This window comes from Scardinius erythrophthalmus (assembly GCF_964197995.2).
Source record: "Scardinius erythrophthalmus genome assembly, chromosome: 18".
In the NCBI taxonomy this organism is placed as follows: Eukaryota; Metazoa; Chordata; class Actinopteri; order Cypriniformes; family Leuciscidae; genus Scardinius; species Scardinius erythrophthalmus.
In genome coordinates this window covers 3,965,833-3,988,081 of record NC_138238.1, presented here as the reverse complement: position 1 = coordinate 3,988,081, position 22,249 = coordinate 3,965,833, and the positions used below count along the sequence as shown (strand labels likewise).

Genomic DNA, 22,249 nt, shown 5'->3' with positions numbered 1-22,249 from the left:
CAATTAGTCGTTAGATTAGTCGACTAATCAATAAAATAATCGCCCGACTAATTGTTTAATTAATAATCGTTTACCCCAGCCCTAATATGCACACACACACACATATATTTTGTAAACACAAACTTTTATGTTAAATATGTTAAATAACGATAAATCAATTTGACATTATATATATATATATATATATATATATATATATATATATATATACAACTGTCATTGATTATTTTTTAGGAAATATCATAACTTATGACTGACACATCAAGCCAGTGCAGATAAAAGCATCTGTGTTCACGTACTTGCATGAAGTATAACTCTCCACAGATCAACACAGCTTTAACAGCACCAGAGTAAACCCTGAGCTCATCAAATCTCATCACAGCTCAAAAACACGAGGAGTAAATGATGGTGAAGGAAGGCCACACGTCTCAGGTCCGGCTACAGTAGGGATGCATCTATTTCCTCAGGACCAATCCTGTTGGGGACAAACCGGCGTACAAACGTTCAGGCTCTCGGTTCACAGAGCGTGACAGTGACGCCCTCCCCGATCCAGCAGGCGGGGAGCAGGGCTTGTGTGAACGCGCAGTGGAAGGCGTGCAGCCGGACCTGTCCCTCGCCGTAGTACGTCAGCGTACCGGCCTCGTAGTCCAGAAGCATGCCGATGCGCAGCGGCTGAGCGTTTAACTGCAGCTGTCCCGCGACGGACTCCTTGCAGCCGGCGTGCCACGCGCTCAGCTGCCGCTCGTCCAGCTGGAGGCTCCACGACAGCTCGTTCATCCCCACCATGCAGCGTTTGCCCTTCTCTTTGCGCGGTATGTTCGGGTACGTCACGCCCACGTAAGCCCACGGTTTGGACACCTCCAGCTCCCAGTAATGCTGTCCGTGAGTGAAGCTCTGGAAACACAACACCTGCCAGGTGTGGTCGAAGCGGGACTCGTCGGCCGGGACGGGGCGGGGCCCAGAGCTCAGATGCTCCGCCCTCCTGTTGCTCTGGGAAAGGCGTAAGTGAGCGTTGGCGGTACGAGGGTCAAAGGTCAGGTTGCAGCGGTCTGGGGGAAGAGAAGAATTGCAATACATTCAATTCAATTCACGTCTATTTGTATAGAGCTTTTCACGATACACATCATTTCAAAGCAGAAAGTGCATGAGTCCACATTACAATTTAAGAGTGTTCTGTTATCCGAGGTGACTGTCTAAGTTATGCATTTCAGAAATGTACATATACAAAATCACAGTTAGCTAAAAATGTATTAATTTAAACAATGTTGTAATTTAATGCAGATACAATGAGCTCATTGAAGTAATGAATACTTGTTTATATGAGAATATAAACAAGACTATATATGATGTATGAGACAATAATATATGAGACTGAGAATAATGTGACTTTTTCCACACTGTACTGTCATACGTGTGATATAATATATGATATGATATGAGCGTACATGCGTTTAGCCCCTCCCTCTCTGCTGGATATGATGGAGTTGCAGGACTGGGAACAACAGCCAGAACTGGCCTCTTATCTTGAGGAGAGCCTACGAGAAAGACAAGGAAAAAGCAATGCTGATCATTTTAAGCTAACAGTATTTTTAAATAATTACTTATTTATACAACTGTGTCATTGCAATGTTCATGACTGGTTAAATAAATGCAAATATATATTTAAAAAATATCAAAATTGTAGCATTACTTTGGAAATTCTCACAAAGAACATACATTTTTTTCAGTATTTTAAAAAATGTTTCGGTATTTTTCAGTCTCCATAAAAATGTGTACATTGAGATATCAACCAAATTTTTTAAAATATTGTGATGTATTACATACAGTACCAGTCAAAAGTTTGGAAACATTACTATTTTTAATGTTTTTGAAAGAAGTCTCTTATGCTCATCAAGCCTGCAGTTAAAAAAAAAAAAAAAAAAAAACAGTAATATTATGAAATATTGTTACAATTTAAAATAATGGTTCTCTTTTTTAATATATTTTAAAATGTCATTTATTTTTGTGATGCAAAGCTGAATTTTCATCAGCAAGTACTCCAGTCTTTGGTGTCTTATGATCCTTCAGAAATCATTCTAATATGATGATTTGATACTCAGTTATTATCAATGATGGAAACAGTTGTGCTGTTTAATATATATTTTTGGAATACTTTTTTCAGGATTCATTGATGAGTAAAACGTTAACAGCATTTATTCATAAAAACAGCATTTATTCAAAATAAAAACATTTCTAACAATATAAATCGTTACCATCACCTTTTATCAATTTAATGCATCCTTGTTGAATTAAAGTACTAATTTCTTAAAAAAAAAAATAGTTATTGTTCCCAAACTTTTGAACGGTAGTGTATATTGTTACAAAAGATTTCTATTCTAAAAAAATACAGTTCTTTTTAACTTTTTATTCAACAAATAATCCTGAAAAAAGTATCTCAGGTTATAAAAAAAAATATTAAGCAGCACAACTGTTTCCAACATTGATCATAAATCAGCATATTAGAATGATTTCTGAAGGATCATGAGACACCAAAGACTGGAGTACTTGCTGATGAAAATTCAGCTTTGCATCACAAAAATAAATTACATTTTAAAGTATTTTAAAAAAGAGAACCATTATTTTAAATTGTAATAATATTTCATAATATTACCGTTTTTTTTGTTGTTGTTTTTTACTGCAGGCTTGATGAGCATAAGAGACTTCTTTCAAAAACATTAAAAATAGTAATGTTTCCAAACTTTTGACTGGTACTGTAGTGTATATATATATATATTTTTTTTTCTTGCTTACATCACACACACCTCAGTTTTCATAAACTTAGATTGTGTGTGTGTGTGTTTATGTTCCAATTACATGTAGTTTTATCCAATATTGGATTATATATTACATTGAAAAAAAAATTAAATCATGCTTTAAACAGTACATTTATATGTTCATGACAGGTTTAATGAATAAATTAATCTAACTAGTACTTAAAATTGTCATAAGGACGATTCTTTTTTGTAGATTTTTTTTTTTAATTTTCATTAAAAAGTGTATGTATTGTGATACATAGCATTATTAACCAAAAGTGTAAAAATATTGTGAAATACATTTTTTGTTAGATTATAAAATATACAGTTCTGCTTCTAGTTTACTTGCTACTGAGCACCTCAAGCTAAACTCTGAATATCTCTGAAAAATGTGATGCTACAAACCTTGGCAAGTCCACTGATAGCTTGTAAATACGACTTTGTTCGCTGGCTGACAATAAATAAAATCTGTGTTCCTCGACTTGTGAAGGTTGCAAAGTACCAACCAATCAGATGTTAGCCATTTCTGTGTAACATGCATCAAGCGGTCAGTGTGATCCCGACTCACCCTCTTTCTCCGGTCCTCCGGACACCTGTGTGGCTCTCTCCAGATCCTCACACACCAGCTTAGACACGCGGGACAGGACGTCTGTGACGGGGGTCAGCTTCTCCTGTGTGCACACATGCACATCCACAGGAACGTCACTGAAGCGTGGGACCTCTATGAACCTGGAGTCCTGCATGAGCACACAAACAGCGACATAAACAAACATGTGACGTACACCTGTGGAAACCATTAAAGGGATACTTCACAGATTAGCATTAAGCTTTGTATCAGTAGAAACCCAGTAGTATTTCCGATTGACCGTGCTTCCCTCCCTCATGTCCCCCTGAGACGAGAGTTTTCTGAATTGTGTGTCTGGAAAAAAACCTCAGATGACGCAAAAATCGTCATTTAGCTCATCGGAGGCTTCTTTGTCCAGAGGCGAGAGACTCCAGCCAGTAGGAGGAGCTCGTCCCGCATGTCTTCAACCCGCCCATAGGGGGATCTCACCATAAAACGCCGTCTTTTCAGTTTCGAGTCACTAGTAGCCTAGCTGTATCATTTCTCCCGATACTGCCCTCTGTAACCGTAGGCGTGGCTTGGGAGTGTCCTCGTAGGGCAGCGAAGCAAATGCATTCTGGGAGTTGTGGTCTTTCATCCACATGAGCCAAAAATACATTTTCTGGCTTTTCTCAGTCTAGAAGGCACCAACTTCTAAAATAATTTCACATTTCTACTACATAAATGACCTAATTTAAATACACATTCATCTTTCCAGCGGTGAAATGTCCCTTTATCCATTAACAATAAATGGTAACACTTTAGTTTAGGGTGCAATTCTCACTATTAACTAGTTGCTTATTAGCGTGCATATTACTAGGATATCGTCTGTTTATTAATACTTATAAAGCACATATCAATGCCGTATTCTGCATTACCATATTCTACATTCCTTAATCCACCCAATACCTAACCTTAACAACTACCTTACTAACTATTAATAAGCTGTAGTTAGGAGTTTATTAAGGCAAAAGTCGTAGTTAATAGTGAGAATTGGACCCTAATCTAAAGTGTGACCCAATAAATAATAATAATAAATATATACAAATTAAAAAGCAACAATTTTGTAAAATAATTCATAAAATAACAATAAATAAATAATATTTTCCACAACCAAATGACCTTTAGTAGCATCAATAGAAAAGCAAATGGGGCCATTTATTATTATTTTTATATTTAATTATTAAAGGGGGGGTGAAATGCTCATTTTCACTCAATCTCCTGTTAATCTTGAGTACCTATAGAGTAGTATTGCATCCTTCATATCTCCAAAAAGTCTTTAGTTTTATTATATTTATAAAAGAAAGATAGGCTGTACCGAGTCTTTCCGGAAAAAAAACGAGCGGCTGGGGGCGGGCCGTGTGGGCGGAGCTAAAGCGCCGATAGCTAACAACACACAGAGACATTTTGAAGCAGTTTTACTCACCGGCCGGTTCCAACGCACGACCGCGAACCTTTATTATTGTGACTGCTCGATCCTTAAGCATTAGACGATCTGCAAATCCGTCGATCTGGGCTTTGTTTATAAAACAAGCATCGTCGAAATGCAGGGAACAACAGTCTTACACAACTCCGTTGATGCTCTTGAAAAACAAACTCCATCCACGGGTTCCTTAACGTTGGGTTCTTTGGGAATCTGTGCAGGGTTGTCTTGCCCTGGCAACCAAAAACACACTTCTTTGGTGACACTGACTTCCCTAAAGCCGAGCAGAGCACTTTGATGGCGAACTGCTTTCACTCTCTTTCTCTGGTCTACGAGTGCGTGCGCGCCCGCGATCTTACCGGAGAAGTGCCCTTAGGACCCGTATAAGGAAATTCCGCCCCATCTGACGGCACACAAACCCATACTCGAAAAAAACTTTCCGAAACTTGTGACAAACCGGAAGGAGCATGTTTGGCACAGAAATACTCCATCAAACGTACAATTTAATTTTTGAAACTTTGTCCATGTTTAGCATGGGAATCCAACTCTTTAACAGTGTAAAAAACTCAGTATGCATGAAATAGCATTTCACCCCCCCTTTAATGTATTATTTATTTTATTTTGTGAGTCACGCCTCTCATTCATAAAACAAGCATGCTGTAACCTTGATGAGCTGGCATGAGGGGAGCGAACACAGGCTGCTGATCTCCTCCTGAAGGGCTACGAGCTGCATGGTTCTCTCCTCCAGCGCAGTCAGCCTATCCTCAGCCTGCATCACGGTCACTTCCTGCTGCTGCTCCACAAACAGCTGTGTCACTTCCTGCTTCTCTGCCAACACCTTTATCAGCTGTGAGAACTTGCTGTCCACCCACTGAGACGTCTGCTGGAGTGAGACCTGATCGAGTTGAGGGAGAACAACATGAGATGCATGCGATTATATCACTGCATCCTTCATCTACGCCTGTTCTCTTATATATTAATGTGTATTTTTGGGCATTCATTATCAAAAATTGAATTTCATCATGCCGAAAAGTATCGAGTCTTACATGTCGTTGCATGTGTTTAAAATGCAAAACTGTGAATAAGATATATGAGAGTTGTGGCAGAATGAAAGATTTTTGTCAAATATTGACTTCAATTTTTCATAGGGCTACTTTATGGTCATTTTATGTTGCTTTTTAGTCCTTATTTAAGCACGACAGCTCTTGGTCACTGTTTGCTTTCATTAAATGAAAAAGTGTGATGTGAATATTCTTCAAAACATCTCCTGTTGTTATCCATGGAAGAAACGTCTTTCTAACACTTCACAATAAGGTCCAGTTAGATAACATTAATTACTAACCATGAGCAATACATTTTTACAGTATTTATTAATCTTTGTAAGTGCTAGTTCATAAAACTACAAATGTCAAGTTATATTATTATGTATAATGAATTATATATAGCTTGTTAGGTCCATTAAACAATATTAACAGACACAAATTTTGGTTTTAATTACGTATTAGTAATCAACTAAGATTATTAAATCCTTGTTAGATTATTAGATCATGTTAACTTATGTAGTTAACCTTATTTTAAATGGTCACCATCATCTGGTTTTGAAATGATATGAGAATGAGTACATTTTCATTGTTGGATAAAGTCTCTAATGAAGATGGGAGATGCCTTGCCTTCGCTTTCTCCATGTTCTCCATGAGCTCCAGACGGTTCCTCTCAGTGGCTTCCTGGAGTTTCTTGATTTCCGCACTCTTTTTCTTTAATCCTGCCTGCATACCAAAAGAAAAATGTCAAAAATATGAATGTTGTCTCATATACAAGGTACAAACATTATCATGCAAATTCTTAAAATGCTCTCTAAAATTAAAGAAAGGAATAAAAAACATATTTGAATGAAAATATAGCATTGTGATATTTCCAAATATCATTATTAGTGAATTAGTTTCACCCCAAATTCTCATTGTAATGCATGATAAACTATTTAAATTATACAGTATTTATACACCCTGGTAGTGTGTGTTTGTACCTCTCTATTCCTCCGTTCATCTTCCACCAGAATCACATCATGTCCCTTACACTCGATCACAGAGCACTCATAGCAAACACACATGCTGTCGTTCCTGCAGTAGATGACCAGAGGCTTCTGGTGCCGCTCACAGATCTGCTCCGGCTCCGTGTGGACCGAGGCTCCTGTGCACAGATCTCTCTTCGCTGGACTGTGTGTGGCGGCCACCTCCGACAGCACCGACAGAGACACGTTGCGACTCAGCTGAGGCCTCGTGTCGAAGGTTTTGTTGCAAACGGGGCAGTGGAAGTCTTTGTCCTTGGCCTCCCAGAATTTGGAGATGCAGACCTTGCAGAAAGTGTGACCGCACGGGATGGTCACAGGGAATTTAAACGAATCTAAGCAGATTGTGCACTGCATGTGATCCTCCATCATAAACCTGGAAGCCTGAAAAAGTATAAAATAAATAAAATAAACAATGTTAAAGACTGCAGAGAATCACTCTTCGTTGGTTCATGTTGTCACAGAAGATCAGAGATAGATAGATAGATAGATAGATAGATAGATAGACAAACAGACGATAGATAGATAGATAGATAGATAGATAGATAGATAGATAGATAGATAGATAGATAGATAGATAGACAAACAGACGATAGATAGATAGATGATAGATAGATAGATAGATAGATAGATAGACAGACAGACAGACAAACAGACGATAGATAGATAGATAGATAGATAGATAGATAGATAGACAGACAGACAGACAAACAGACGATAGATAGATAGATAGATAGATAGATAGATAGATAGATAGATAGACAGATAGATAGATAGATAGACAAACAGACGATAGATAGATAGATGGATAGATAGATAGATAGATAGATAGATAGATAGATAGATAGATAGATAGATAGATAGATAGATAGATAGATGTAATGATTAATTTGAGCACCTATATCAGTGTTCATGTTGAAGTATAACTGCTATATATAATGTATAACTGAATAAAATACATTTGACTCATGAATTATAGTCGTTATTAATTGTTTGGTGAATTTATGTGCTGGAAATATCGAGACACAGTAAATAAACAAACTTCATCTGCCCCTTCATCACCACTAATTAACATCTATTCATCTATTTAACATCTATTTATCAAACGACAAACCCCTTTTTCATAAATAAACAATGTTAAAGACTGCAGAGAATCACTCTTGGTTCATGTTGTCACAGAAGATCATAGATAGATAGATAGATAGATAGATAGATAGATAGATAGACAGATAGACGATAGATAGATAGATAGATAGATAGATAGATAGATAGATAGATAGATAGATAGATAGATAGATAGATAGATAGATAGATAGATAGATAGATAGATAGATGGGAGGATGTAATGATTAATTTGAGCACCTATATCAGTGTTCATGTTGAAGTATAACTGCTATATATAATGTATAACTGAATAAAATACATTTGACTCATGAATTATAGTCGTTATTAATTGTTAGGTGAATTGATGTGCTGGAAATATCGAGACACAGTAAATAAACAAACTTCCCCTGCCCCTTCATCACCACTAATTAACATCTATGCATCTATTTAACATCTCTTTATCAATCGACAAACCCCTTTTTCATAAAACTCACAGGATTGTTTACTCATCAGATGTGAAGAAACGTAAAATCCTGATTTCTGCGCGCGCTGACTTTCTCATCAGCGAATCTCGTCGCCTTCCATATGCAGGAGCGCACAGACGCGGTGACGAGTACGCACGTTACGTCACGTTTCTGTGTGTTGACGTCCCTCTCTCTGCGTCTGTGCTGGAGCGGTCCATCATGGCGCTGCGCGGAGCGGCGTGTGTTCTCCTGCGGGCGGCGGGTGATGTGAGCCTGAAGCCTCATGCGAGGGGTCTTCGGTCCACCGGTGAGGGGTGATGGAGGATATTTGTGTAAATGTGCAGTTAATGAGTTCATTAATCAGCAGTGCGGCTGCTGTGCGTGTGTGTGTGTGTGTGTGTGTGTGTGTGTGTCTGCTGGTCTGAGTGACCTTTACATGTAACGTACATTTTACACCTTGATATGTACAATACATTGTCAATATGTATTGACTTTGTATGTCTACTTATTGATTAGTCTGTATTTTCATTCTAACCTTTCTGAAGCACTATGAGTTACTGCTTGTTTGAGATATGCTCTAAATGAAAGTTAAATTATTATTACTATATAACATTTATAATATTTACTATTGTTTTTTTTTAATAATATTTATATTGAAAATATTTTTATAATTGTTGTGTTTATTATTATTAATGCATTTACATTACAACATTTATAACATTTATAATATTTACTATTGTTTTTTTTTTAATCATATTTATATTGAAAATATTTTTATAATTGTTGTGTTTATTATTATTAATGCATTTACATTACAACATTTTTGTACTTTTTTTTGTACTTGTAGCTGTTCTGTGTCACTGGTCCCCTCCTCTGGGTCCGATGCCCAATGAGGACATCGACGGGACCCAGCTGGACTCTCTGGAGAAATATCGCAGTTACACTCGCTATGTGAGAGCAGCGGAGGAGGCCGACCGGAGAGACGTTTGGTGGAAGACCTACAGGCAATACAGAGAGGAGGAGACCAAAGAAGGCAAGTCATCACTGACATATGAATACACACCCATTAAAGGGGTGGTATAATGCCCTTTTCACAAGATGTAAAATAAATCTCTGATGTCCCCAGAGTGTGTATGTGAAGTTTTAGCTCAAAATATTCCACAGATATTTTTATATAGCACGTTAAAATTGTCACTTTTTGAGGGTGAGCAAAAACGCTTCGTTTTGTGTCTGTTCCTTTAAATGCAAATGAGCTGCTGCTCCCGGGAAACAGGGGGCGGAGCTACAACAGCTTGTGTCCTTTTACCTCACACACACATGCACTAAAAATGTCAAAAACTTTTAGCCTTTTATATTCAAACCGGAGTCAGAAAGATGGAGAGACTCAAGAAGAAGTGACAACATGTAGACAACATTTTTTAATGGTTAGTTGATGAATTTATGAAGCTGATGTGTAGTTATCTTCTAGTCATTGATTAGCATATTCTGTCATGATAATCTATAAATCGTGTTCCGGGGGCGGGGTTTATGTAAATATTGGGGTTAGTGATGTCACTAACCTGGGAGGAATGTTGTACTGTAGTCTCTACCAGCCGTTTGTTGTAGTCCTTAAAGCAATTTCTTTAAAAGAAAATATCTCCCTTTTGTTTGATTGTTTTTGTGAACAGCCGTTGCGCCGATCAACATCGGCCTCCCGTATCAGCGGCCCTCCAGGAAGACAGAGGTGAAGGAGAGGAAGAAGATCGTGCAGGAGAACAAGAAGAGCCCAGAGATTGAAAGAGAAAATCGACTACGAACATGTGAGTGACTCCAGCATCAATGCATCATTATGATTGATCTCAGAAGGGAAAGCAGAGCAGGATAATCAAAAGCAGAATGATGCCAGAATTATGATGAAAAATCTTCACACAGTGAATGAAAATGGGATTTAATTCCTAAGCGTATATTATTAATTATCTTATGAAAATCTCGAGGTTCAGGATCAAATCATTGACCTCTTAAAGGTCCCATGACATGAAATTTTCACTTTCTGAGTTTTTTTAACATTAATATGAGTTCCCCTAGCCTGTATATGGTCCCCAAGTTTCTAGAAATTTCAATCGGTGTAAATCGAGCTTTTGCTATCTTTCTCTGCCTTTGAGAAAATGGACGCTCAATCGCGCTGATCTTGAATCTCCTCCTTGTGACGTTATAAGGAGGAATGTTACCTCCCTTGTCTCTGCTTTGCCCGCCCAGAGAATATTTTCCGCCCATGAGAAAATGAGCTAGGAAGTAGGAACGCGCGCGCGCGATTTTAGTTTGTTCACGAGAGATATCATGGCTTTTGAGCGAGCGAAGCATAACAATTGCTCAATAATTGGATGTACAAATGAACACCGAAGGGTCAATACAGAGCTGGGCTTGCTGAACGTCTGAAACTAAAGTCTGGATCACTCTCTTTGGCTCAGCTACACACCTCGGAACAGTAAGTCAACTAATGATATATAAGTGTGTTGCTTTACTGTTTATGTTTGCCTAGACTGTTACACGTAGAATGTGGCTGTCACATTAGCTATGCAGCTATGCAGTTTATGTGTGTGAATACACACACTGCAACGCGAGTGTTGTACACTTCTTTGTTATTTGGATAACCGTTTTCCTGTTGGTTATACGGCGCGCGCGATATCCGCATTGCAAGATCGCAGAGCTTGATGATGTAATTGTAATAAGATAAATTACAGATGTTACAGATCTCCCGTGAAAAGGCAACAGTAGGTTAGCGTTAGCTACATGATAATAACTGTAAACCATCCGAATAAAGTACCGTATCCAGACATAATATTTTAAACTAACCATTCGGAAACGTCCTGCTGGAGCCGCTGAGTTGCAACTTCTTCATCCGTTGCTTCTCCATCTGGATCAGATTCTGGGTCAAACTGAAATGCTTGAACGACTGCGTGTCTCCGTGCCATTGCAATATATCCAATGTAAACATGCATGGTCTACCGTTGCCGCAGATGGTCAAGGCCACACCCACCCTCCACCTTGCGCCGTCTTTCTCCTCCTTTCTCCTCCTTATTAGTATTTAAAGCTACAGACACCGAAACGGCCTGTCTGAAGGAAGCTCATTCTGGGACTGGCTTGTAGTGGCTATAATTCTGCACTGAGACTGAATTTTTAGAAAGAGATTTCAGATACAGTACTAGGGACCACTAAGGCCTATATTAAAGCCTACAAAAAATAGCATGTCATGGGACCTTTAAAGTCGATGTTGAATTTGTAAGCACGCAGCAAGATCATTCTCTCTCTCTCTCTCTCTCTCTCTCTCTCTCTCTCTCTCTCTCTCTCTCTCTCTCTCTCTCTCTCTCGTACTACATTCGCCTTGTTGTCATTATCATGTGACCTACTAGCCTCAGTTGTGTCACTTCACTGCCATTCATAAATCCTCTCCCGTGGCCTCATGGGAAAGTAAAGTGTCCATCGTATGCACACTTCAGAATCTCAACGGAAGTGGCGAGTCATTATGAAACGTTTTGCCTATTGTTTTATGAGCACGGTGCATTTCGGACATACTACTTTTTTCGCATAATTTTTAATTGTCTACTACAGTACAGGTCAAAAGTTTGGAAACATTACTATTTTTAATGTTTTTGAAAGAAGTTTCTTCTGCTCATCAAGCCTGCTTTGATCAAAAATACAGAAAATAAATGTAATATTGTGATATATTGTAACAATTTAAAATAATTGGTCTTCAATTTATTATACTTTGTTTAAATGATCATTTATTTCTGTGATCAAAGCTGAATTGTCAACATCATTACTCCAGTCTATCACAGGATCCTTTAGAAATCATTCTAATATGATGATTCACTATCAAAGTTGGAAACAGTTCTGCTGTTTAATATTTTCATAACCTGTGATACTTTTTTAGGATACTTTGATGAATAAAAAGTATAAAAAAACAAACAAAAAAACAAAGAAGCAATTTTTTAAAAAATAGAAATCTTTTGTAACAACAATATACACTACTGGTCAGTTATTTATTTATTTTCATTATTTTTTTAAAATAAATCAATACTTTTATTCAGCAAGGATGTGTTAAATTGATAAAAAGTGATAGTAAAGAAGATTTATATTATTAGAATTTTTTTTTATTTTTTTTTTATAAATGCAATTCTTTTTAACCTTTTATTCATCAAATATATTAGGCAGCAGAACTGTTTCCAACACTCATAATAAATCAGAATATTAGAATGATTTCTAAAGGATCATGTTATAGACTGGATGTCTCATGTGACACTGAAGACTGGAGTAATGATGCTGAAAATTCAGCTTTGCATCACAGGAATAATTTAAATTATTTATAATAATTAAATTATTTTTTAAAGTATATTCAAATAGAAAACTATTATTTTAAGTTGTAATAATATTTCACAATATTACTGTTTTTTTTCTGTATTTTTGATCTAATAAACGCAGCCTTGATAAGCATTCGAGACTTCTTTCAAAAATATAAAAAAAACTTAATGTTTCCAAACTTTCGACCTGTACTGTATATTGTTGGGAAGTATGAGATTTTGGATGCATCTCATCAAGGCAAGGCAAGTTTATTTATATAGCACATTTCATACACAATGGCAATTCAAAGTGTTTTACATAGAAGAAATTAAAATAATAAAAAGAAATGAGAATAATTAAAACAGTTTAGAAAAATAAAATAAAATGCAGTACAGTACAAACAGTCGGACGAACAGTGGCACAGTGCTCATTCAGTTAATGCACAGCTAAACAGAAGTGTTTTGAGTCTTTGCGTCATCAATGTTGTCAAATTGCAGGTTTTGTGCAGTCAAAATGTTTCAGTGTACTGAGATGTGCACATCTTGTTCTGTTTGCAGGGTTATGTCATTTAATAATGTTTGGTGCATCAGAAATCAAAAGAAACTGATAAAAATATCCAAAACAATGAAGCCTGTTTTTAGGAGTTTTCCAACAATTTTCCATTTAAAAATAAATAAATTTAATAAATCCAGTACAACAAATACGATCATTATGCATGCTTACATTTGTACATTACAAATGTAATGTTTTTGCATTAATGAGAAAACAATGTCACAATTAAAAAAATATTAGTGATCATTTATTTTTTTCTTTTAAGTATGAATATAAAATGTTTAGTGGTATAGAAACATACAAAGGCTTCCTGTCTAGACATTTCATCATATTAATCAGCAGTCGGACATGTCATGTGACCTTTTCTTATTTTATGGCTTCCAGTTCGCATTTCCCTGGACAGAGTAAAGACGCAATGGGAGAAGACAAACGGGCCGTTCCACATCCAGAGGCTCGCCGAACACTACCGAATCTACCAGGACCTCTTTCCCATGGCGTACTTCCTTCCGCGGGTCATGCTGCATGTGGCTTACGGGGATGACAGCGATGCAGTCGTGCATTTTGGGAATCACTTAACGCCGAGTCAGGTGAGGCTTCAGAACACGTGAAGCCGGAAATATAGGAAACAGGCTTTGATTTGCACTGTTTGTGTGAAATCCACAGGCGGCACAAGCACCTCGGATACACTTCGAAGCGGAAGAGAACTCACTCTGGACGCTGCTGTTGACCAGCCCAGGTACATCCAATTATTCACATCAAATTCATATTTTGATCTAATGATATCTGTAGTACATTTTCTGTATTTTCAGTCAGACATTTTTAAATGCAGTTTTTAAAGTGCATATCCATATATATGTATATTGCATTTATTTATAAAGTTTTCTGTTTGAATATATTTTAAACTGTAATGTATTCCTGTGATCAAAGCTGAATTTTCAGCATCATTACTGCAGTCTTCAGTGTCACATGATCCTTCAGAAATCACTCTAATATGATGATTTGCTGCTCAAGAAATATTTATGATTATTATCAATGTTGAAAACAGTTATTTACATTTTTATTTCATGATGCTATGATGAATAGAAAGTTCAAAAGAACAGCATTTATCTGAAATCTAAAGCTTTTTGTAACATTAAACACTACCGTTCAAAAGTTTGGGGTCAGTAAGAATTTTAATTTTATTTTTGGGGGAAATAAATAAAATAAATCAATACTTTTATTCATCAAGGATGAGTTAAACTGATCAAAAGTTACAGTAAAGACATTTATTATGTATGTAATAAACTAATAATTTATTGATTCATATTATTATATAGAAATTGTCATTATATAGTTTTTAATGATATTTGAAGGGGTTTTTCATTCATAAATTTTCATCATTATTCTTATTTTCGAGATGTTATATGCTTTTGTGGTCAGTTGACCTGCAAAAATGTCACTTTAGTTAGCAGTTCGTAAAATGCAGTTTTAAGTTCTCAAGTTCCTCCACTAGATGGAGATACAGTGAAGTAAGCAGTGTGTGTGTGTGTGCAGATGAACACCTCCTGGATGCTGAGCAGGAGTATCTTCACTGGCTAGTGTGAGTACGCTTGTATTAAATGCCAAAATTCATGACAGCATTGTCTGACTTCAGTCTCATCCGGCCCCGGTTGGAAAGCCCAGTACTGAAGACGTAATTGTTTGAGACAACGGATATGGTTATGTCAGTTTTAAATCTGTTAAACATTATAGTGGGAATATCCCGGGCAATGCTGTGACGTCAGGAGAAGAGGTCTGCCATTACATCAGCCCGTTTCCTGCCAGAGGAACTGGGTTTCACAGATACGCCTTCATCCTGTTAAAACAAGATGGTCCGGTTGATTTCAGCGCTGATCTCCGGCCCTCACCGTGGTGGGTAGTGTGGTTTATACGTCTCATGAAAACAATTCCGGGTCATTTTTCACCGTATTATTAAAAGAAAATACAAAATTAAATTTTGCATTAAGAAAATTGACCATTAAAGCACTTTGCTTATTAGTGTTTTCATAACAAAAATACACATTCTCTTAGTTGTGCTTCGGCTGTGCAGGATTTTCAGGGATGTTTTTTTACGGATTCCCATATTTTCCAACCTTAAAAGTATGACCCACGTGAATCACGTAAATCCGGGAGTCTAATGGCTGGTTATTTTATGATGTTTAAAATCACGAAATTGCCTTAACTACTAAACAAACGGCAAAATATTATGTTTTCTAATATATTTATTTCATGCACAGACCTCAGTGGTGGGTACGGCCCTGTTTGGGTTGTGTGTTTTTTTTTGGCTCTGCGTGACTGATAAATATATGTGTCTTTCTCATAACTAAAAGAAAAAGAGAGAGTGATTATCCAACTGCTAACAAAACATTCACTACTAGGTTTAAGAGATATAACCAGTTCTCAAGCTGACTGGCTGAAGACGTTAATAGACACGGTACTTCCCTGAAAATAAATTCCAGCACTGTGCTACAACAACCATAATAATGAGCCTTCACATGATATATTAGATGTACTCAATTTCCCGGAAAACCATCCCGACAGGTCTAAAATATAAATGCTAGTTACCATAGTGAATCAGGGTAAGACAAAAACAAGTTTTGGAAGAAGCAAGAAGGATTGATGAGATATTGACTTTTTTGTTCATTAACAAAATTTAAATGTGTAACTTTAAGTAACATTTTATTAATTTCTTGTGATTTTTGGGGGTGAAATTTTACCTGGACATGTTCTTGAAAGGTTTCTTGAGATTCACCCAATACTTCCCGAATATCCTCCCACAAACTAGTAGTTGCATTCCAGTTGGTCTCGTTTCGAAAGCACTGTCCTATGGAGTTTGTATTTGTCTTGCGAAATATATCATTTCAGAAAAGCAATCATTACATTTCAAAATGAGAATGAATTAAAGTAATTATGGCTCATAAGGAATAACAGTCAGTATTATAAGGGCTAGTTTTCTGAAATGAGACCACCTCAGTGATGAATGCAGCCTTTGAAATAAAACATGTTCTTTGTATTTATTTTTTAACTGCTTAGAAACCCCACGGGAAGACCCTTAAACTTGCATAGGATTTAAAATAAATAAAACAATTCAGTAAAAAGCAGGGTGATTTCCAGCATTTGCAGAAATGTATATTCATCTCTCTGTCACGTTCATAGCTACTGTCTGAAGAAACGGACTTTCCGAACGCTGGACTTCTATAGGAAACATCAGGATCTTATTACACCAGCTGGTCTTGCATTTTTCCAGTGCCAATGGGATCAATCTGTCACTGAGATCTTTCATGAGTTCTTAAGTGAGTAAACTTCCTTTGTTGTTGCATTGAAGAGCAGGTTTACTTGAAAATCTAGTAAGTCTACTATTTTTGGCATGTTTCAAAACAATGTTTTGCACTGTTGTAAGACAAAACTCAATGACTGAAGTATGTTTATTTAATGTGTGATGGTTTTTTTTGGTCTGTCAATGCCACAGCAATCTCTGTCCTGTCTGTTTGAACGAGCACCAGCTGCATGCTTTAACCCTCTGATGGTCTTTATTTATGTCTACACTCGAGTTTTTTGGGGTCTCTAGAGACCCCAGACAATAACATTTAATTTTGTAACAAGATAATAGTTTTTTTTTTTTACAAATGTAAAACTTGTAAAACAAATGAACTTTCATTCATGGGGATAACATGGATAATTTTAAATGGTTTAATGTAACATTTTTGCCCATTTTTTGGAAAATGCAGTTTTAAAATAAAAAATAATAATTTTAACCACTAGATGGCTATAGAGCTCCAGTATATGCTATTTGCTATTAGACTACCTGAAAGATATCTTTTCACAAGTTGGATTCAGTTGGATTCATATCTAAATATTATAAAATCACAATTATAACAAAAATAAAATATTTTTGTCAAAGTTTAGCATTTTTTTGTACCAAAAAACCCCAGTTTTTCAATAATGTTACATTATGATTAGAACCAAACCTGAACAAAATGTTACAAAAAGAAATGTTGGAGTCTTAAGATTTTATCATTTATTTCAATAATTTATTTTTAATCTAATTCTAGATTCTAGACACACACAATTGTGTGTGTGCGTGTGTGTGTGTGTGTGTGTGTGTGTGTGTGTGTGTGTCTGAGAGATAAAGAGAGAGAGAGAGTGTGTGAGTAGACATTGTCGATGTGCCAGTGTCACCGCACCACTTTATATTTGTAGTGGTTCTGCATTTTGGATGATTTTATTTGACAAATTATAGCCTTACAAATGTTCCTGTGTGTGTATGCGTGTGTGTGTGTGTGTGTGTGTGTGTGTGTGTGTGTGTGTGTGTGTGTTTACATTTTCAATGTGTCAGTGTCACCAATTTATTTTTGTGGTGGTACTGCATTTTGGATAATTTTATTTGACAAATTATAGCCTTACAAATGTTCCTGTGTGTGTGTGTGTGTGTGTGTGTGTGTGTGTGTGTGTGTGTGTGTGTGTGCGCGCGTGTGTGTGTGAGAGAGAGAGTGTGTGAGTACACATTGTCGGTGTCAGTGTCACCACTTTATATTTGTTTTGGTTCTGCATTTTGGATGATTTTATTTGACAAATTATAGCCTTACAAATGTGTGTGTGTGTGTGTGTGCACATTTTCAATGTGTCAATGTCACCAATTTATTTTTGTAGTGGTACTGCATTTTGGATGATTTTATTTTACAAATGATAAGAGAACAGTTTTTATAGTCTCAAAAATGTATTCCTCTATATGTGTGTGTGTGTGTGTGTACACGCGTGTTGTGAGCAATATAATTTAGCATTGTGGATGTTTTTTTGCATTGGTGGAAGTGTGCCACTTTATTTGTGCCATTTCTGTCGATGTGTTCTGCGTTGTTTCTGATTTTGATGATGAATTTTGTCTATTTTGATTGCGGGGTCTCCAGAGACCCTGAAGACCACGAGTGTCAAAATTTTTGTCACGCTAACATAAAAACAGATATCATTCCAAATTTTTTTTTTTTTTTGTATATCTAGAAAGTGTTGAGAGCCGTAGAAGGTTTCATACCATTTGGACAAAGGGAACATTTTTTTTTATTTGAGTAAAAGTCATTTGGGGTCCCAAAAGACCCCGTAAACCATCAGAGGGTTAAAGACTACATTACTGAACCCACAAACCGACAGCAATTAACCAATTGCTGTCGGTTTGTACCAAGTCTATTTTGACATCTGGAGTCATTTTATTCAGCATCTTTAAAGCAACACCATGGAGTTTTTCGACCTACATAATATATTTCCAAGACCCTTGTGATGGTACATCGACTTACAATAGGTTGAATGACACGTCTGCCATAGCCGACGGGGTCTGTATCGCTTTTCCTGGCACTATGTAACTTCGGGGTTCGGGTAGTAACCCGAGCACAAAAAGAACTACAAAATTCGACTGCTTTACGGCATACCTCACTTCCCCCACCCCCTATTTCCTCACATTTGGACGTGAGAGGCCAACTAGCATTTGTTTGCCGGCTGGTATAGCGTGTGTATGTTGTTGTCATGGCCGAAGCAGCAACGAAACCGAAGAAGGCAAAGGTTTTGTCGGAGGAGACTAGGAAGAGAAAAAGGGAAAGTCATCTTTTAGGCTAACTAGCCTAATGACTGCAGGCTGATAGTCATGTTTGTTTATTTATTTTTCTGGTGAAAGTGTCTTGCCTCAGGCTATAATGCAAATCGATTTTTCAACTTTGCAGATTCATCTTGATATTATAATATTGACGATATATGGCTATTACCTACCACACAAACATTGAATTGAATTAGCATATCCATTCTGTAAACAGTGGCCAATAGGCTGCTGTAATGACACTGGCTTGTAAACGTGAGCTACGCGATCTTTTGGCATTTGAAAAAAAGAATACCCATGAAATTATATTCATATGACATGCTGAAATATATGCCACTGTCCCTGGGATGAAGACATTTCACATGCAACGCAGGCATAACGTGAGAGCTCCTTCTGCAGAGGTCGGGGGTATCGGCTTGTCAACAAATGCACGTGTATCCCCTGGTGTAACCATGACAGATTTTACAACAGTAGTAGAAGACAATACTGTTTCCCAAATGTAGGGGGACCCCGAGAGCAAAACTTACATGGTGTTGCTTTAAGGTGTTTTGGATGCAACCATAAGAAACTTTGCCAAATTGCAACCTAGCTATTTTGTTAATCTACCCGAGTCAAACATTCGTGTAAAAGCATAATTAGAATGGAAACGCCACTTTTTAGATTGACTGTAATTTTGTTTTTGGTCAAAATGCCTTTTGAATGGGAGTGCATGGGGCACTACAGTGATAGTGTTTTAAAAATAGCAATTTTGACGCTAAGAAGGCTCGACACAACATGAAACTGTGCTTGAAGTATCACCAGGGGCTCTACACATGAACTCCAGCATTGACTACATTGCTTGTGTACACAGAGTTTACTAAAAAGAAAGGTTTTGTACGACTCACTTTATCAGTTAGTGTTTCCGGTGGCTGGAATTTTGTCAGTCAAAAGTAGTCGATCTCCGAATGCAATGTAACATGAGGAGAGTAAAGATGGTTCATTATGTTGCATTCGGAGATCGACTACTTTTGACTGACAAAATTCCAGCCACCGGAAACACTAACTGATAAAGTGAGCCTCCTTAGTATTTTAATTAAAAATAACGATGTTGATGCTAACACTGTAGTGCCCCTAACACTCCTATTCAAAAGGCATTTTGACCGAAAACGAAAATACGGTCAATCTTAAAAGTGGCGTTTCCATTCTAATTATGCTTTTACACGAATGTTTGACTCGGTAGATTAACAAAAAGAACCTAGGTTGCAATTTGGCGAGGGTTACACTTTAAAAGTCAGTCATCTAATTTTCTTCTTCGAGACTGATCTGCCTTTTTATGTAACAGACTTTAAAAAGCTAGAACCAGTCTAATTTTATTCAGAAATTTTTCAGTTTTACTGCTAGTTGGTCAAAATAGTTCTTAAGACACAACCTTAAAGGGTTAGTTCTCCCAAAAATGAAAATTTTGTCATTAATGACTCACCCTCATGTCGTTCCAACCCCGTAAGACCTCCGTTCATCTTCGGAACACAGTTTAAGAGATTTTAGATTTAGTCCGAGAGCTTTCTGTCCCTCCATTGAAAATGTATGTACGGTATACTGTCCCGTGTCCAGAAAGCTAATAAAGACATCATCAAAGTAGTCCATGTGACATCAGTGGGTAAGTTAGAACTTTTTGAAGCATCGAAAATACATTTTGGTCCAAAAATAACAAAAACTATGACTTTATTCAGCATTGTATTCTCTTCAGGGTCTGTTGTCAGTCCGCAGTGATGCTGCTGACATTAAAAATATATAAAAAATATAGCAATACCAAAATACAAACAATGTAGAATAGCTTGAATACAGCGTATAAATACTGTCTTTGGTTTACTGCAGTTTTAAGGAGAAAATACTCAGCAATGGTGTCGACTTATAAATTTACACATGCTTTGTCTTAAAGCACATTAAAAACACCACAGACACATAAACAACATTAAAAACTAGATTTTTTTCACAGAACATTTCACAGTACTGAGTCTGCTTTATTAAAGGTTTTAAACGATATCTATATGGTAACTGACCAGGGTGATAGTGTAATATTGGTGATGTTAGATCTTACTGCTGCCAAAAAAAAAAATTAAGATTTTCTTAGTTTGAAAATAGTCTCTGATTTTATTTGTGAAATTATTATTTTTTTTTTTTACTGCTTTTGCTTAGATTGAAGCAAAATGTGCTTAAACTTTTGCTGCATATTATTTTACCAGATGTTGTAAAGCACATGAGTCAGCTGCTGCTGTTTTTATGGTGCTATATAAATAGACCAAACTTGAACTTGATTTTCGCCACAGGGGGACTTTAACATAGTAGCCAAGTTTACGCAGCTGCCCCCACATGTGGTTTGTGATCCAGTGATAACATCCGTTCCTAAATATATAGTGAGAACAGGGTCATGAGTTTGTAACAACAGATTATCTCATGTTGTGCTTGATTTATTTCCACAGATATGAGAGAGCCGGTGTTTGAGTACAATAGACCTCCGGTGTATCACCCACCTCAGAGGAAATACCCTCACGGACAGCCTCTCAGATACCTGGACCGCTACAGAGATGGAGCACAACACACATATGGGATTTATTAAACGCATATGCATGGATCATGTTCATTGTTCAAGTGAAACAGCAGGGTTTTTTCGTTTGTAATAAACTAAATATGTCATCCATTGTGTTGTGATCTTCCTTTAAATTCACCATGAAATCAAAATTAATAAATCTTTTTTTTTTTTTTTTATTAGAAACACGATTAGAAACACCTGCATCGATTTCTAATTTTTATTGGTGGCGGGTCCTTGCGCATGTGCTTTTTAAAAAAATGACTTCATGTGTTTTTTTGGGTACTTTTCCTGTCTTGTCTTCTCACAACCTTTGATCTAGTCTTTTCTTCACATACTCTTTTGACCTGTTTTCTCTGCTTTCCCATACTCTTAGCTGTAATATTTTTGTGACATAGGCCTACTTATAATATGCTGTAATGTTTTTGTGACATTACAGCATGTAGTTTTGGGCCCAATATTCACTGACACTGTAAACGAGGCTGTAGTCTGGCAGCGCCGCCGCTAGCTTAGCATAATGAGTGGAATCCTTTGTTGCCGGATAGCATGTCGTGAGTAGGCTTGGGAATCGGTTCCAGGTTCCGGTTTGGAACCGGTTCCAAACATTCCGATCCATCGGAATCGTACACGTCCACACGTTAACGATTCCACTAACGATTCCGAACGTTCCGTTCCGTCCATTCCCGCGTCGCGGCACGACGTCACAGTATGTGACTGGATTTTTAAATCCCCCAAAAGCGCCATTCCCGCGTGCAATATTTTTTTT

General features: G+C 37.0%; 2 protein-coding genes across 2 annotated transcripts; one reads left to right on the top strand and one right to left on the bottom strand.

The window, feature by feature from the left end:
- Positions 1-265: 265 nt before the first annotated feature.
- Positions 266-8,577, bottom strand: trim65 (tripartite motif containing 65). The gene is made up of 7 exons (XM_081393205.1): positions 8,483-8,577; positions 6,843-7,268; positions 6,490-6,585; positions 5,484-5,714; positions 3,361-3,529; positions 1,446-1,535; positions 266-1,049 (listed from the first exon to the last, which is right to left on the bottom strand). Exons 2-7 carry the CDS (start codon positions 7,254-7,256, stop codon positions 505-507), a joined length of 1,545 nt encoding a protein of 514 aa, XP_081249331.1. The 5' UTR covers positions 7,257-7,268; positions 8,483-8,577; the 3' UTR covers positions 266-504.
- mrpl38 (mitochondrial ribosomal protein L38) lies at positions 8,506-21,590 on the top strand. The gene is made up of 9 exons (XM_081393206.1): positions 8,506-8,759; positions 9,300-9,485; positions 10,120-10,251; positions 13,706-13,908; positions 13,985-14,057; positions 14,855-14,900; positions 15,053-15,211; positions 16,496-16,632; positions 21,377-21,590. The coding sequence occupies exons 1-9, from the start codon at positions 8,672-8,674 to the stop codon at positions 21,511-21,513; spliced, it is 1,161 nt and encodes a 386-aa protein (XP_081249332.1). The 5' UTR covers positions 8,506-8,671; the 3' UTR covers positions 21,514-21,590.
- Positions 21,591-22,249: the final 659 nt, after the last annotated feature.